Genomic DNA, 13,245 nt, shown 5'->3' with positions numbered 1-13,245 from the left:
TCTGGGCATGACGAAGAGTAGAGATGAGTTGAGGTCTCTGAGATGCTGAGGCCTATATAAGGCCAGACCAGAAAGAAACACAAACCACACAGACACCTCAAGAACCTTCAAGCCTTTGGGGCACCTTTGGCATCTTTGTACCCTCATCATGTGGAAGTCAACACTCTTGACTGTGGGCTTATTGGTGGCGCTGGTATACAGGGTGCGCTCTAATGATGGCCATTCCTCTTTCTATGGTGTAAAACTGTGTGGGAGAGAGTTCATAAGAGCTGTCATCTTTACTTGTGGTGGTTCTCGATGGAGAAGAAGCACAGGATACTCAGGTAAGACTGTTCTTATGTGACTACTGGATTTGACATGTTTTTCTGGAACCAACATGTAATACAAGAAATGTACCCTTCCATTTTATCTTTCTATTTTATCAGCTCTTATTGGAGAAGACTCCTTCGACCCATGGAACACAAATCTTATTCCTGATCTTACTAGAGAGCAGGATTCTGCAGAGTCACATCCATGGAAACATCAGACACTGGATGTGGCATCTGTAGATGCTGGATTTAGCCGTGCAGCTCGCTCCCCTGTTTCAGAGGAGGTGCTGGAAACTCTATTGAGTGCAGATAGGAAAGGACGGGATGTAGTGGTCGGACTGTCAAACGCCTGCTGCAAGCGGGGCTGTAGCAAGAGTGAAATCAGCTCTCTCTGCTGAACCCACTTTCCTAATTGTACATCTTGTCTTGTCACTAATGCAGAGCTGTGGTCTTTTTCTATGTGATTACTCTATTTCTTCAAATTGACCACCCATGTGTTTGTATATGTGTACTCTAACATAAATATGTTTAATAAAGCTTTGTGTAATTGTTGAACGTCTTTGTTCCTCTTGCAAAAAAAATGATATTTCATGCTGTTAGAACACTTCCACTTTTTTAAACAGTATTTTAAAAGTATTTCGAAATGAAGGAAGTCATGGTGACTATAACAGAGTATAGCGAATGAGTTACATCTGATTTCTGGTTTCTACAATGGTTCTCAAGTTCAGGTTTATTCAGGAAGTTCTGGCCATCCGGCTTATAGCTCTACATCTCTACACCGTCATTTGCCCAAAATTAAAAACCTTTTTTTTTTTTATTCCAACATTTCAATATATAAGCACTATTGTTGTCACAGACTGATGATAGAGCTACGCAAACATTATAGGTAAGGATGATAATCAAATATTTGTTTTGCACACACAGTCATGCAATTTATTTCTTCTCCTCTATTTCATGACAGTTTGAGTTTGCATTACAAATTCTATCCATATGTTGAGTGTTGGTCCACATTTCCGTTTCTATAGCCAATCCATGTCTTATGCATCTAAATAAAAATAATGTTTCTCATGGAGTTAAAATACAGTTCAAGTTCTATAACAGACGTGTACACACGTCACATACATTTTAAGCGTATTCTCCAATAGTGAAATATAGCATGCGTCATCCACATTTTCTCTCAATCTTTGATTAAGAACAGATGTTAGACACTGCATTGCTTAAGCTTAAACGTTCAGAAAGATAACTGACCTCTCTCTACACCTTCCACTGGATTAAAACCCTACATTTCAGAAACATAACACAATATGGGAACAGTCGTTATGGTCAAACAGAAACAATGCATGATGATAAGACAAAGAACTCATTAGCACTGAAAAAAAAGGCTCAGAGCCTGTTATATTTTCTGAAGAGGCCCAGGTCCTTCAACGTCTGCAGCACCATGCTGCAGATGTTCTATGAGTCCGTGGTTCCAGTGTCATCTTTTATGCTGTGGTCTGGTGGGCCCGCAACATGAAGGTGGCAGACACTAACAGGCTGAACAAACTGATTAGGAGTGCTGTGTCTGTTCTGGGGGTGGAGCTGGACCCCCTACATACTATAGCTGAGAGGAAGATGCTGTTCAAACTCCTCTCAACCCTGGACAATCCCTCCCATCCACTACACAGTGTGCTGCTGGACAGAGCTGCACGTTTAGCCAGAGCCTGATCAACATTAATTAACATCCACATAAGATCCTTTCTGCCTATGGCCAACCAATTATACAACTCCTACCCCCTCTGTAAGAAGGTGGGGAACTGAACTAAATATCATCAGTATCACTTGTCCACTCTGGTCTGTTATTATTGACCCATGTCATCGATCTTTCAATATTCTGTGTATATATTTACTTTTTGTATTGATGTCATTTTGTATTTGTGCTGGTGTAGATCTTTTCTTATTGTAGTTCTTTGCTTCTGTCTGAATTCAGAGCAACTGTTACAAGGCAAAACAAATTTCCTCTGCGATTAATAGTGTTTTGAATCTTGAATGACTAATTTTAGGTTTACAAAGAATGCTGCAAATGTTTTCCGCGATGACAGTTTTAGTATATACCATATTACAAGGTATTTAGAGCAATTACCACTTCAATTTGCTCACCAACAAAATACTAATTTTCATTTTTATCAAGACAACCCCTCTTCTAAAAAACATATATTTTGTTTTACTGAGATGTACTTTCATACCATAAAGGTTACAGAGCAGTTTTATCTCCTCTAAGTCCATCTAAATAATAATTTGTTAGTTATATAATCAGCATACAACAGGGTCTACACTTCTGTGAACCTTTTAAGATAAAATAAGACTTTATTTTTGTATTTATTTGTTTACTTTTTTGATCTGACTACCACACTTTTCCCTATCCTATTTAATTATTCATTCCAAACAGGGTAAACAAAGGATGGATTTGATATACAGTCTTGTCTAGTGCCAGTGCTACAGCTAAAAAATTTGGTTAAACCATCAGGCTACATAGGTTTCACAACACCAAAGGTGCTGCCTTCAATGGCACTCTTCTGGTATCACGGTGATAGATGAGACACATCTACCTCTGAGGTGTATGATAATTTTGCCGTTTATTTTAATGTGTTTATGGTATTTTGCACCACTTCCACAGAAGGATTTCATTTGTTCTCATTTTGTGCTCACAAATCCGGAGTAAAGAAGATTCGCAGTAGTGCTATGCTATTAGTTTGCACTGGTCTTCATATTATAAAGTCATCCCTTATCTGTTTTTAAAGTTCATAAATGTTCCGCATCTTTAAAGCTGGCACCATTAAACACAACACGAAACAATACGCATAGTTCATGAAATCTGGTCGCATAATTATCAATGTTAACTGACACGATGTGAAGACAGCAGCATCCAGGGCGCCTGCTGTAAACAAACTACGACGACACCGGAGCTGCGGACCTTTCTACGCAGCGTCCTTGCTCAACAGTTCGTCCAGTACGGAAGCCGAACGTGATCAAACCGATCACCCGGCTTGATTGCAAGGCATGCAATCTCTGTCACATAACAGCTAGCATAGCAACGGCACAGATCTACTGAGATCCGAAGTTTCTATTTAGCTACAAAAAAATTCGTCATATTCTGTTAAATGGTAGTTGTTACGGCGTAATTGCACTGTCGTCCACAGAAATATAGATCTACCACATCGGAGTGACCAGGTAAAACCTTTCGCGGTACTTTCAGATGATGCTAGCCATCCAGGCTACTGGTAGCTGCCGGGGATTGGGATGCGCCTGCTCTGTTATGAATATTAATGCGCTTCGTTTTGCATTGTCTTTGTTACTTTGTTGTTTACCTACAACCTTTGACAGCCTAACGTGGCGTCTGGATACATAGTGTACGATATCGACGTGGAAGTTGTTTTCGCTGTGAATCTGTTGGGTACTAAGTATCAAAGCGATGCTAAGCTAGCATGCTAGCTTAATGAGCCAGACGTTTGCGTATCTGCCGTCTGGGCCTCATGTGGACAAGACTGGTCAAGTCGCGATTGATGGATGGCGAGGTTATGTTATTCATGCAGCAGTAACCTTCAGAGCGATAACTGTGTAGCGGCGCTGTGGCCATAAACGAAAAATATCCATAAATATTAGCCAACGAATGCACCGCAGTGTTTAGTGCTAGCTACATTGCATGATGCAGATAATTACAATGGATTAACTGAGTCCAACATGAATCCTATATTAGACACTTGTAGGCTAACATGATTTGACGTTTGGTGCAATAGCATGCTGGCTGCAAACGTTCCTGTATAGTCTACGCTACTTTTACGTGATTTGACTAATACCGTACGTGGGTTAGAAGTGGGACAGTATGTTTGTAAGCAAAGCAGTGTGCATTGCATGCTTCATAAACGAGTCGTGTGTGTGCCATACAGGATGGAGTGGCAGCCAGATGAACAGGGTCTGCAGCAAGTGCTCCAGCTACTCAAGGACTCCCAGTCCCCAGACACTGCAACACAGAGGGCTGTGCAAGAAGTATCCTTTGTGTGTGTGTGTGTGTGTGTGTGTGTGTGTGTGTGTGTGTGTGTGTGTGAGATGTGTGACAGAGAGAGAGAGTGTGTGAGTGAGGGTGAGAGAGTACAGTGTGAGATTTTACTTCCTCCATGTGCATTTATCTGTCGTAGTGAATTACTAAAACTGTCTGGGTGTGTTACCAAGTCCAGCTTGCATGAAGTGAAGCCGTGTGATTGATTGTTGTTATATATTAATCTACTCTGCCCAAATGTTAAACAGGAACACACTTTTGCTATGTGTGTATGGTTGAACTCCTTAACAGAGTATACAGAAGCTGGAACAACTTAATCAGTTTCCAGATTTCAACAATTATCTCATCTTTGTCCTCACGAGCCTCAAATCTGAGGGTATGTAAGTGCGTTAAAAAAAGAACTGAATTGTTATTTACCGAAAGACCCTTCTAACTTTGCTTGCCCTCTGCAAATATTGCTGTATCCAAAATCCTCCTTCCTAAAATTTTACTCTTATCTCTCTGCTGCCTTTTTTCTCAAGACGAGCCTACTCGCTCGCTGAGCGGTCTGATACTGAAGAACAATGTAAAGGCTCACTACCAGAACTTTCCTCCCAATGTGGCGGACTTCATCAAACGAGAATGCCTCAACAACATCGGAGACCCTTCACCGCTTATCAGAGCTACGATTGGTGGGTGTTTGAGTGAGAAAGGGAATATAGAGAAAGAAAATGCTGGTGTTAGCTGTATTTTCTAGCCAGTGTGACTCAGACTACTATGTAGGTGGGTGAATTTTTGAAGGTAATGTGGCTGTGTGGGAGTGAGTGACTGTCTTTTTTTTTTTTTTTTTAATGACTGGATACGATGACGAGTTAAGTAATCAGTTACTCCTGAGTGTTAAAACTGTATTAATTTGTTATTTGTAATAAAGGAATCCTGATCACGACCATAGCCTCTAAAGGAGAGCTGCAGACCTGGCCAGAACTGTTGCCCCAGCTCTGTAATCTGCTCAACTCGGAGGACTATAACACTTGCGAGGTCTGTCTCTTTTGATGTTAGTGTGATAATCATTTACTATATATCATATAATATTTATCTTTCTTTATTATTTACTCTGTCATTCAGGGTTCTTTTGGAGCACTACAGAAGATCTGCGAGGATTCGTCAGAGCTGTTGGATAGTGATGCGCTTAACAGGCCCCTCAACATCATGATCCCCAAATTCCTCCAGTTTTTCAAACACTGCAGCCCAAAGATCAGGTCAGTGAAACATTAGTCTTTTGCTGTCTCACTCTTCCTCCACTAGCATTTTTTCTCTTCTCAACATTCTCTGAATTTTCCTGCTCAAGTCATCCGTTGTTTGTCTCTTTGTCAGGTCCCATGCTATAGCATGTGTGAACCAGTTCATCATTGGCCGAGCGCAGGCTCTGATGGATAACATTGACACCTTCATTGAGGTGAGCGCTTCCAAGAGTTATGTTTTGCTGGAGTTAGTGTGATATTTACCAGCTTGATACACAATAGTATGTAAGAGTCTGCATCAAGTGGAAGTAGCTGTGATCAGGCTGTGGGCATTCACCACCTCGGTTAACCAATATCCTGAGGCACAAATTCTGTTTATGGCAGTTTTTAAACATGTCAAGGAGCATAACAGATTAAATTGCATATTGGGAGGTTTTTTTTGTCTCCCTCTATGTTTGTTGACCCTGTCTGTCATTCTCCTCATTCTCTCTGCCCTCTGTTCTCTTTCTCTCCTTGTCTCATTATCCAGAGTCTGTTTGCTCTGGCTGGTGATGAGGACAGTGAAGTGCGGAAGAACGTGTGCAGAGCCCTTGTCATGCTGCTAGAAGTCCGCATTGACCGCCTCATCCCACACATGCACAGCATCATCCAGGTGAGGGTGTGACTTGATCTGACACATTGAAACAGTAAATTCTTAGTTTGCCCTTCTTGCTTCTTCTTATCACCTCTTGTTGTTCTTTGTCAGTACATGTTACAGCGGACCCAGGACCCAGATGAGAATGTGGCTCTGGAGGCCTGTGAGTTCTGGCTGACTCTGGCTGAACAGCCCATCTGTAAAGAGGCCCTCTCTGGCCACTTGGTGCAGTAAGTGCTCACATGCCAACAGATTGTTGAACTGTGTTAGGTTGATGACAAGGTGATTTCAGCCACGTAGTCTGTCTCTCTATATCTTTTCAGACTGATCCCTATCTTGGTGAATGGCATGAAATACTCTGAGATTGACATAATCCTTCTAAAGGTTAGCCACATCTGGAGAAATCAAATCTTTCAATCTCTTTAGACAAACTTTTCTTCTCAGGTTTCTTTGTTTATCTGTGTCCATCTGACATTCGCCTTTCTCTCTGTCTTTCAGGGGGATGTTGAAGAGGATGAGACGATTCCAGATAGCGAGCAGGACATCAAGCCTCGCTTCCACAAGTCCCGCACGGTCACTCTGCAGCACGAGGGAGGGGAGGGCGAAGAGGGGGAGGACATCGATGAAGATGAGGATGATGATGATGATACGCTGTCTGACTGGAACCTACGTAAGTCAGAGGCATGCAGCTTTAGTAATCCTCTCTGGTGATGGTAATAGTTACCGCTCCGGCGTGTTTTCAGAAATAATAAATATTATTTACCATCTCAGCTATTTGTCACTGTGTGTGTATTTATATTCTCTTATGCTGCATTGTGTTAATTTACACCCATGTCTCTGCCCTCCAGGGAAGTGTTCAGCAGCAGCTCTTGATGTTCTTGCCAACGTGTTTCGTGAAGAGTTGCTTCCCCATCTTCTGCCCCTGCTCAAAGGCCTGCTTTTCCACCCTGACTGGGTTATCAAGGAGTCTGGCATCCTGGTCCTGGGGGCTATTGCTGAGGGTAAGGCATGTCACAGGATTAGTAAAATACAGTGGCAAAAATAGTTAGTGAATCATTGGGAATATATTCTGTGTATTAGTTTGTCTTCACATATGGACAAATTACAATTATGAAAAATTGCAATGTATTTTAATCAATAGTACACACATTTTTTCAATATTAAAACATTCACAGTGTAGGTGGGAAAAGGCATATGAACCATGCATTATGTATTGGGGCTTTACTGCCTTTAGTCTCTTGTGATCTGAGGAGAGCCGTTCACACCAGACATCCTGAGAACATGGCTGAGCTGAAGCCCTTTTGTAAGGAAGAATGTTCCTCTTCAGCATTGTGCAGGTCTAATCTGCAGCTACAGGAAGAGCTTGTTTAAGGTTACTGCTGCCAAAGGAAGTTTGGCCAGTTGTTGAATGCAAGGGTTCATCTACTTTTTCCACCAGCGCTTTGAATGTGGGTGTGTTCAGTCAAAACACGAAAGCTTATGATTATTTGTGTGTTACTTGCTGAAGCACGCCGGTATTTGTCTGTACTTGTAGCCTAGATGAAGCCCAGATGACTTTGATAATCAGAATCTTGCCATTGTACATAAGTGAAATAGGCATATTTTAACATTTTTATAGATTAAATTATTCACTGACCATAACCACAGGATGACGTGTGAAGATGTGTGATTTTTTCCTTTGATCTTTAAGTTGAAACTTTTAAAATATTGAATTGTGTTGCTGAAGATGAAATAACTTTAAATTGAAATAAAATAAATTTTGTGAGAAACCACAAAAGTTTCCCTTCCAAATGTATAAAAATACATTTTTGTCCTTCCAGGCTGTATGCAAGGCATGGTACCTTACTTGCCTGAGCTCATCCCTCATCTCATCCAGTGTTTGTGCGACAAGAAGGCACTGGTCCGCTCTATCGCCTGCTGGACCCTCAGCCGCTATGCCCACTGGGTGGTAAGCCAGCCCCCTGATGCTCACCTCAAACCCCTCATGACTGAGCTGCTAAAACGCATCCTGGATGGTAATAAGAGGGTCCAAGAGGCAGCGTGCAGGTATAGCTTTTCAGGTCTTCTACACATTAAAATCTGCTGTCTTCCCTCACTTTGCCCTCATACGTTATGTCCTCATTTTCTAAAGCGCTTTTGCCACACTGGAGGAGGAGGCATGTACAGAGCTGGTGCCTTATCTGAGCTTCATCCTCGACACACTGGTTTTTGCTTTCGGGAAGTATCAGCATAAGAACTTGCTCATCCTTTACGATGCCATAGGAACACTGGCAGACTCTGTGGGACACCATCTCAACCAGCCTGTGAGCCCAAAACACACGCATACACAGTCACACACTTTCATACAGCCTTGTTCTGTGTATGATGGATTGAAATTTTAATTGTGGTACAAAAACAATGCACCACACTAAATGCACATGCTTATGTTTTCAGGAGTACATACAGAAACTGATGCCTCCGCTGATAGCCAAGTGGAATGAGCTGAAGGATGAAGACAAAGATCTCTTCCCTCTGCTCGAGTGTCTGTCGTCTGTTGCCACGGCGCTGCAGAGCGGCTTCCTGCCCTACTGCGAGCCAGTCTACCAGCGCTGCGTCACTCTGGTCCAGAAGACACTGGCTCAGGCCATGGTGACTTGCACACAGACTTTGCATAGGAAAATCAAGTTTTTGCTGCTTTTACATAAATGAGATTTCATGCTGTTGTCCCACTTCTGATGATTTGTCTCCACATTTTCTTGACCTTGTTCTCTCTGTCCTAGATGTACAGTCAGCAGCCAGACCAGTATGAAGCACCTGACAAGGACTTTATGATTGTGGCCCTGGATCTTCTGAGTGGCTTGGCTGAGGGACTTGGGGGCCATGTGGACACTCTCGTGGCTCGCAGTAACATTATGACTCTGCTTTTCCAGTGCATGCAGGTAAGGGGAGCCTGAGTGTATCTTATTAAACCTCAAAATTACCGTTTGTTTTGTTTTTCTAATGTGAAGTTAACCAACCAATACTCATGATATGTATGTTGTGTAATAACGTATTTGCATCAAAGTTTTTTATTGATATGGATGGGGTACTTTGGTATTAGTATGTCTGTGTAGATTCCCAGTCATCCAGCTTAGGTTGTTGGTTGAGATTTTCAGTCTTACTATTCTGTGCTCATAGAGGCCTATCTGCTCATTTGTAGCTCTCCTCCGGTAGCTGCTTTTATTCTGAAGGAGACAGGAAATGCACTAATTTCAGTGCTTTTATTGAGCTCCTGTTTATATATGTTCATATGTTGGTGGATTTACGAGACAGTAATGGAGCAAGAACCAAGAACAACTTTCCTATTCAGACACTCTTCAAGTCTGTTGATGATGTGTGTTCACATTTGTCTTTGTCTCTCTGTCTCTTTTGTCCCAGGATACGATGCCCGAAGTAAGACAGAGTTCATTTGCTCTACTTGGTGACTTGACCAAGGCTTGCTTCCCTCATGTCAAACCATGTATTGGTAATTAGCTCTTTGTCATCTCTTGATAAACTACATACAAATACCCTGTAATCCTCCTTTTTGTGTGTCTACTTTGCTGACCTCATTCTTGTGTATTTCTCAGCTGAATTCATGCCAATCCTTGGGACAAATCTGAACCCGGAGTTCATTTCTGTCTGCAACAATGCTACCTGGGCCATAGGAGAGATTTGTATGCAGATGGGTGAGTTGCAGCATAGTCTTGATGCCGTTAAGTGTTTGAGTAGTTACATTTGCTGGGTTGCTATGTGTTGATTGATGAAGTGTCATGTGAATTTTCAGGAGTGGAGATGCAGCCTTACATCGCTATGGTTCTGAGCCAGCTGGTTGAGATTATTAATCGACCCAACACCCCCAAAACTCTGCTGGAGAACACCGGTAAATTGATTCACACATATATCTGTTTTTTTAGATGAAAATTAGAGCACATTAAAGTCAAAGTGGATTTTAATGGTTCACAAACAGTAGGAGACGTCAGTGCAGTGGTTATCACAGTACTGTACACACTCTTCTTAATACATATCTGTCCTCTTTCAGCCATCACCATAGGTCGTCTGGGATACGTGTGTCCCCAGGAGGTCGCTCCGATGCTGCCACAGTTTATCCGACCTTGGTGAGAGACAATTTAATCTCTTTCTTTGTCTTTTAATCCTCCATGCCGTGATGAGTTTGTGGTGTCATTTTAAATGTACAACATCTGGACACATACTTAGTCAGCACTGGCAGTCTCATCTTCTGTACTTTTGCCACATCTCATGATATCCATTCTCTCTTTTTCCTCTTTCCATTCTGCACATAGTTGTCAGATTATTTGTACAAAAAACATTTTTTGCATTTCGGTACTCATCAGGCAAGACATGTTAATTTATGTCTTGATTTTTCACATTTTTTTTCTTTTTTGTGTGTGTGATCACATTGCTGCACACACCACACCATTAGAAGAGCTGCAGTATTGACATTAATTAAAATTTGTTGAAATAACTGGAATGAGCAAGTAGTGAAACACTGAAAAAAGACAAAGGTTATTTAATGCTTACTTTTTGATACAGGTTTTTTTCCTCACTTGTTTTTAGTTTGTAGATGTTCCAGCTGTTCTCTCATAGAGACGATACAAGAGTTGAAATCATTATTAAGTTAACAGCTACTAACTGGTTACTGACTCTGTGCGTCAGGTGTACGTCTTTACGGAACATTCGTGACAACGAAGAGAAAGACTCTGCTTTCCGTGGGATTTGCATAATGATTGGTGTTAACCCAGGAGGTGTTGTGCAGGTGAGGCATTGTACGCTGTAATATACAGTCTGTATATCCAGCTAGTAAACCTACTGTTACTTTGAGATTTTGTCTTAACATCCTCTTTACCTTTTCCTGTTTTTCTTCAGGACTTCATCTTCTTCTGTGATGCGGTGGCCTCCTGGGTGAATCCTAAAGACGATCTGAGGGACATGTTCTACAAGGTGAGGGTCCAGGTCATAGTTAGGAGTGAGTGCTTCCACAAATAGTGCCATCCAGAGACCGATTTTAATTTGCTATTAAATCCTCGTGCTGTGTGAGTCACAGTGCGGTGTTCAAACCTCGGGCAAAGTTCAGTTTTATGCAATGAAATTCAGCAACACAGACACTACTCTTGTTCTGTTGAGGAATTTCAGTGAATACACTCCCCCTCAAGTGCTTGGCACATAAAGGCCAGAAATCTCTGTCTGCATATTATGTGTCAGATTCACTTTTTGTAGTTTCTGCGGTTCAGCTCGGTACACTTACTGAATAATACACCAGGCTACGTCAAAATGCACAAATCCACAAATTCATGTATTTACAAAAAGTGTTTTTATAGCTATTCTTATATTAATTCCTGTCATGACTGATGTATCCGGTGTGTTGTCATAAGAATGAATTCATAGTAGGCCAATCAATGATAATCAACTCTTCCTGTCTGTTCTTTGTTACTATACTTCTATCTGTAAGTAGATCCAGGAAATTGACAAGAAATAAACAGCTTATCACTGTGAACTTGGGGCTCTTGGACATGTAGACGTAGGTGACGTTGGTGGACAGTTCAGCCTTGTTTAACTCTGTCAAACACTCAAATGCAGGAGTCTGCTGCTTTTATGAGGCCTGGACATGATAAAAGAGTGACCTATTCCTAGCCCTAGCTGTTAAAATGTCTGTAGCCCAACTGCTAAAGAATTTGAAGAATATGTTTAACCTCCTTTTTCTGTCCTTTCCACAGATCCTGCATGGTTTTAAGGAGCAGGTTGGGGAGGAGAACTGGCAGCAGTTCTCAGAGCAGTTCCCCCCACTGCTGAAGGAGAGACTGGCAGCCTGTTACGGAGTTTAGATTGTCTACACCCAACTTAGAGGTAACCTCGCACATTATCATCGTCATCTACTAAAGTTAATGTAATGTATAAGAAGGTTAATATTGATGGTAACATCTGTGCATCCTTCTGTGCCTGTCCGTCCTCCCAGGTGAGCCAGCAGGAGGAGGGTGAATGGGAAACTCATCCATCTGTGTATTGCACTGCCCTGATCTGGGGGGAGGGAGAGGGACGCTATTGGCCGCTCCCCCTGACGGACGGCCCCCACGCCCTATGTGTTTGTCCATAGAGGGAGGGTGGGCGGGTGGGAGGGAGGGGCAGGGGGACACCTCTAGATTAACTAGGCAGGGACCCGACACAGAAAAACTAACAGGTAGGGACAGATAGAGAGGGACAGAGTGAAGGACATGCAGGAGAGACAGAGGGAGGCAGGGACAGAGAGGCACAGAGAAAGTTCAGGGAAAGAGAGGGAGGGGAATTAGTGACAAAGCAGGGAGAGCTACAGAAAGGTCTGTTACTTGGCTGGAAGGACAGGGACAGTTGAGGTTTTTAATAGAATCCTTAAACTTAAGAGTTACCGATAGGTTGACCGACTGAGACAGATCAACATACACAGACTCACACAAACACTTGCGCATGTTGTACATGGAACCGACTGTGGGTGGCACTATTATTTAGACTTTTTAAGGCCTACTACATGTAGTCAGGGACAGACAGGGGTCTAAACTCTATTAATTTTCTGGGCGATATCTTTCTTTTCTGGGGAATAGGATCCAATATAAATAAGTTTATCTGTAGTCACTGATTTCTGCTTAACTGTAAGATAATCTCACTATCCACATCCATGTTTCTTACCTTGATTTTGACCAGAGTGCTGCTTCATAGAGCTGTTTATCTATCAGGCATATTCCTGTCACATTTTCTACCTGATCAGAAAGAACGAAAAAAAAAAAAAAGCAAACAAAAAGAGCAAGTGTCTTTCCTCGTGGCGTCACAGAAACCATTCCTCTAGGAAGGGAGGATTAGGGCTAACACATTTGTTTTCTCACCAGAGGGGAGGGAAACCTAGGAAGAAAGTCACATTTTTAGTTGTCTCTTTGAGGTTTTGTGTCTGTATGTGCGTGTGTGTGTGTCTGTGAGCGTGCATGCATGTGCAGTTTGTAAATCCTTACTTCGGCATTCTGTGTTAACAGTGTGTGAAATATGTGTTGTTTTTGATATGGTACAGAG

The 13,245-nt window shown here is 42.1% G+C and overlaps 2 protein-coding genes across 5 annotated transcripts; both read left to right on the top strand.

Annotated features, from left to right (window-relative positions):
* The first annotated feature begins 101 nt into the window (after positions 1–101).
* On the top strand, positions 102–789 carry rln3b (relaxin 3b). Its single transcript, XM_026360396.1, has 2 exons — positions 102–323; positions 426–789. The coding sequence occupies exons 1-2, from the start codon at positions 149–151 to the stop codon at positions 704–706; spliced, it is 456 nt and encodes a 151-aa protein (XP_026216181.1). The 5' UTR covers positions 102–148; the 3' UTR covers positions 707–789.
* Positions 790–3,303: 2,514 nt separating this feature from the next.
* LOC113162481 (transportin-2) lies at positions 3,304–12,304 on the top strand. Of its 4 annotated transcripts, none has more exons than XM_026360621.1 (24): positions 3,304–3,515; positions 4,232–4,331; positions 4,642–4,717; positions 4,863–5,012; positions 5,252–5,358; positions 5,446–5,579; positions 5,695–5,776; positions 6,091–6,213; positions 6,307–6,425; positions 6,519–6,579; positions 6,694–6,865; positions 7,044–7,196; positions 8,016–8,241; positions 8,327–8,498; positions 8,629–8,823; positions 8,955–9,113; positions 9,592–9,679; positions 9,783–9,881; positions 9,980–10,075; positions 10,235–10,310; positions 10,870–10,969; positions 11,080–11,154; positions 11,928–12,057; positions 12,167–12,304. In XM_026360621.1, exons 2-23 carry the CDS (start codon positions 4,233–4,235, stop codon positions 12,033–12,035), a joined length of 2,670 nt encoding a protein of 889 aa, XP_026216406.1. In that variant the 5' UTR covers positions 3,304–3,515; position 4,232; the 3' UTR covers positions 12,036–12,057; positions 12,167–12,304. The 4 variants fall into 4 exon arrangements, with proteins under 4 accessions (XP_026216406.1, XP_026216404.1, XP_026216405.1 ...); XM_026360619.1 differs by having other exon boundaries at positions 9,962–10,075; XM_026360620.1 differs by having other exon boundaries at positions 9,586–9,679.
* Positions 12,305–13,245: the final 941 nt, after the last annotated feature.

The sequence above is a fragment of the Anabas testudineus genome, chromosome 1 (genome assembly GCF_900324465.2).
Source record: "Anabas testudineus chromosome 1, fAnaTes1.2, whole genome shotgun sequence".
NCBI lineage: Eukaryota > Metazoa > Chordata > Actinopteri > Anabantiformes > Anabantidae > Anabas > Anabas testudineus.
Note: the sequence above shows the minus strand (reverse complement) of the source record. Positions and strands in the feature narration are given on the sequence as shown.

Bases quoted from the DNA above. Each gene is read 5' to 3' on its own strand.
- rln3b (XM_026360396.1), top strand. From the start codon at position 149: ATGTGGAAGTCAACACTCTTGACTGTGGGCTTATTGGTGGCGCTGGTA. The intron at 324-425 runs GTAAGACTGTTC...CTATTTTATCAG, and splicing joins AAGAAGCACAGGATACTCAG to CTCTTATTGGAGAAGACTCC.
- LOC113162481 (XM_026360618.1), top strand. From the start codon at position 4,233: ATGGAGTGGCAGCCAGATGAACAGGGTCTGCAGCAAGTGCTCCAGCTA. The intron at 4,332-4,641 runs GTATCCTTTGTG...CAGAGTATACAG, and splicing joins CACAGAGGGCTGTGCAAGAA to AAGCTGGAACAACTTAATCA. The intron at 6,866-7,043 runs GTAAGTCAGAGG...TCTGCCCTCCAG, and splicing joins GCTGTCTGACTGGAACCTAC to GGAAGTGTTCAGCAGCAGCT.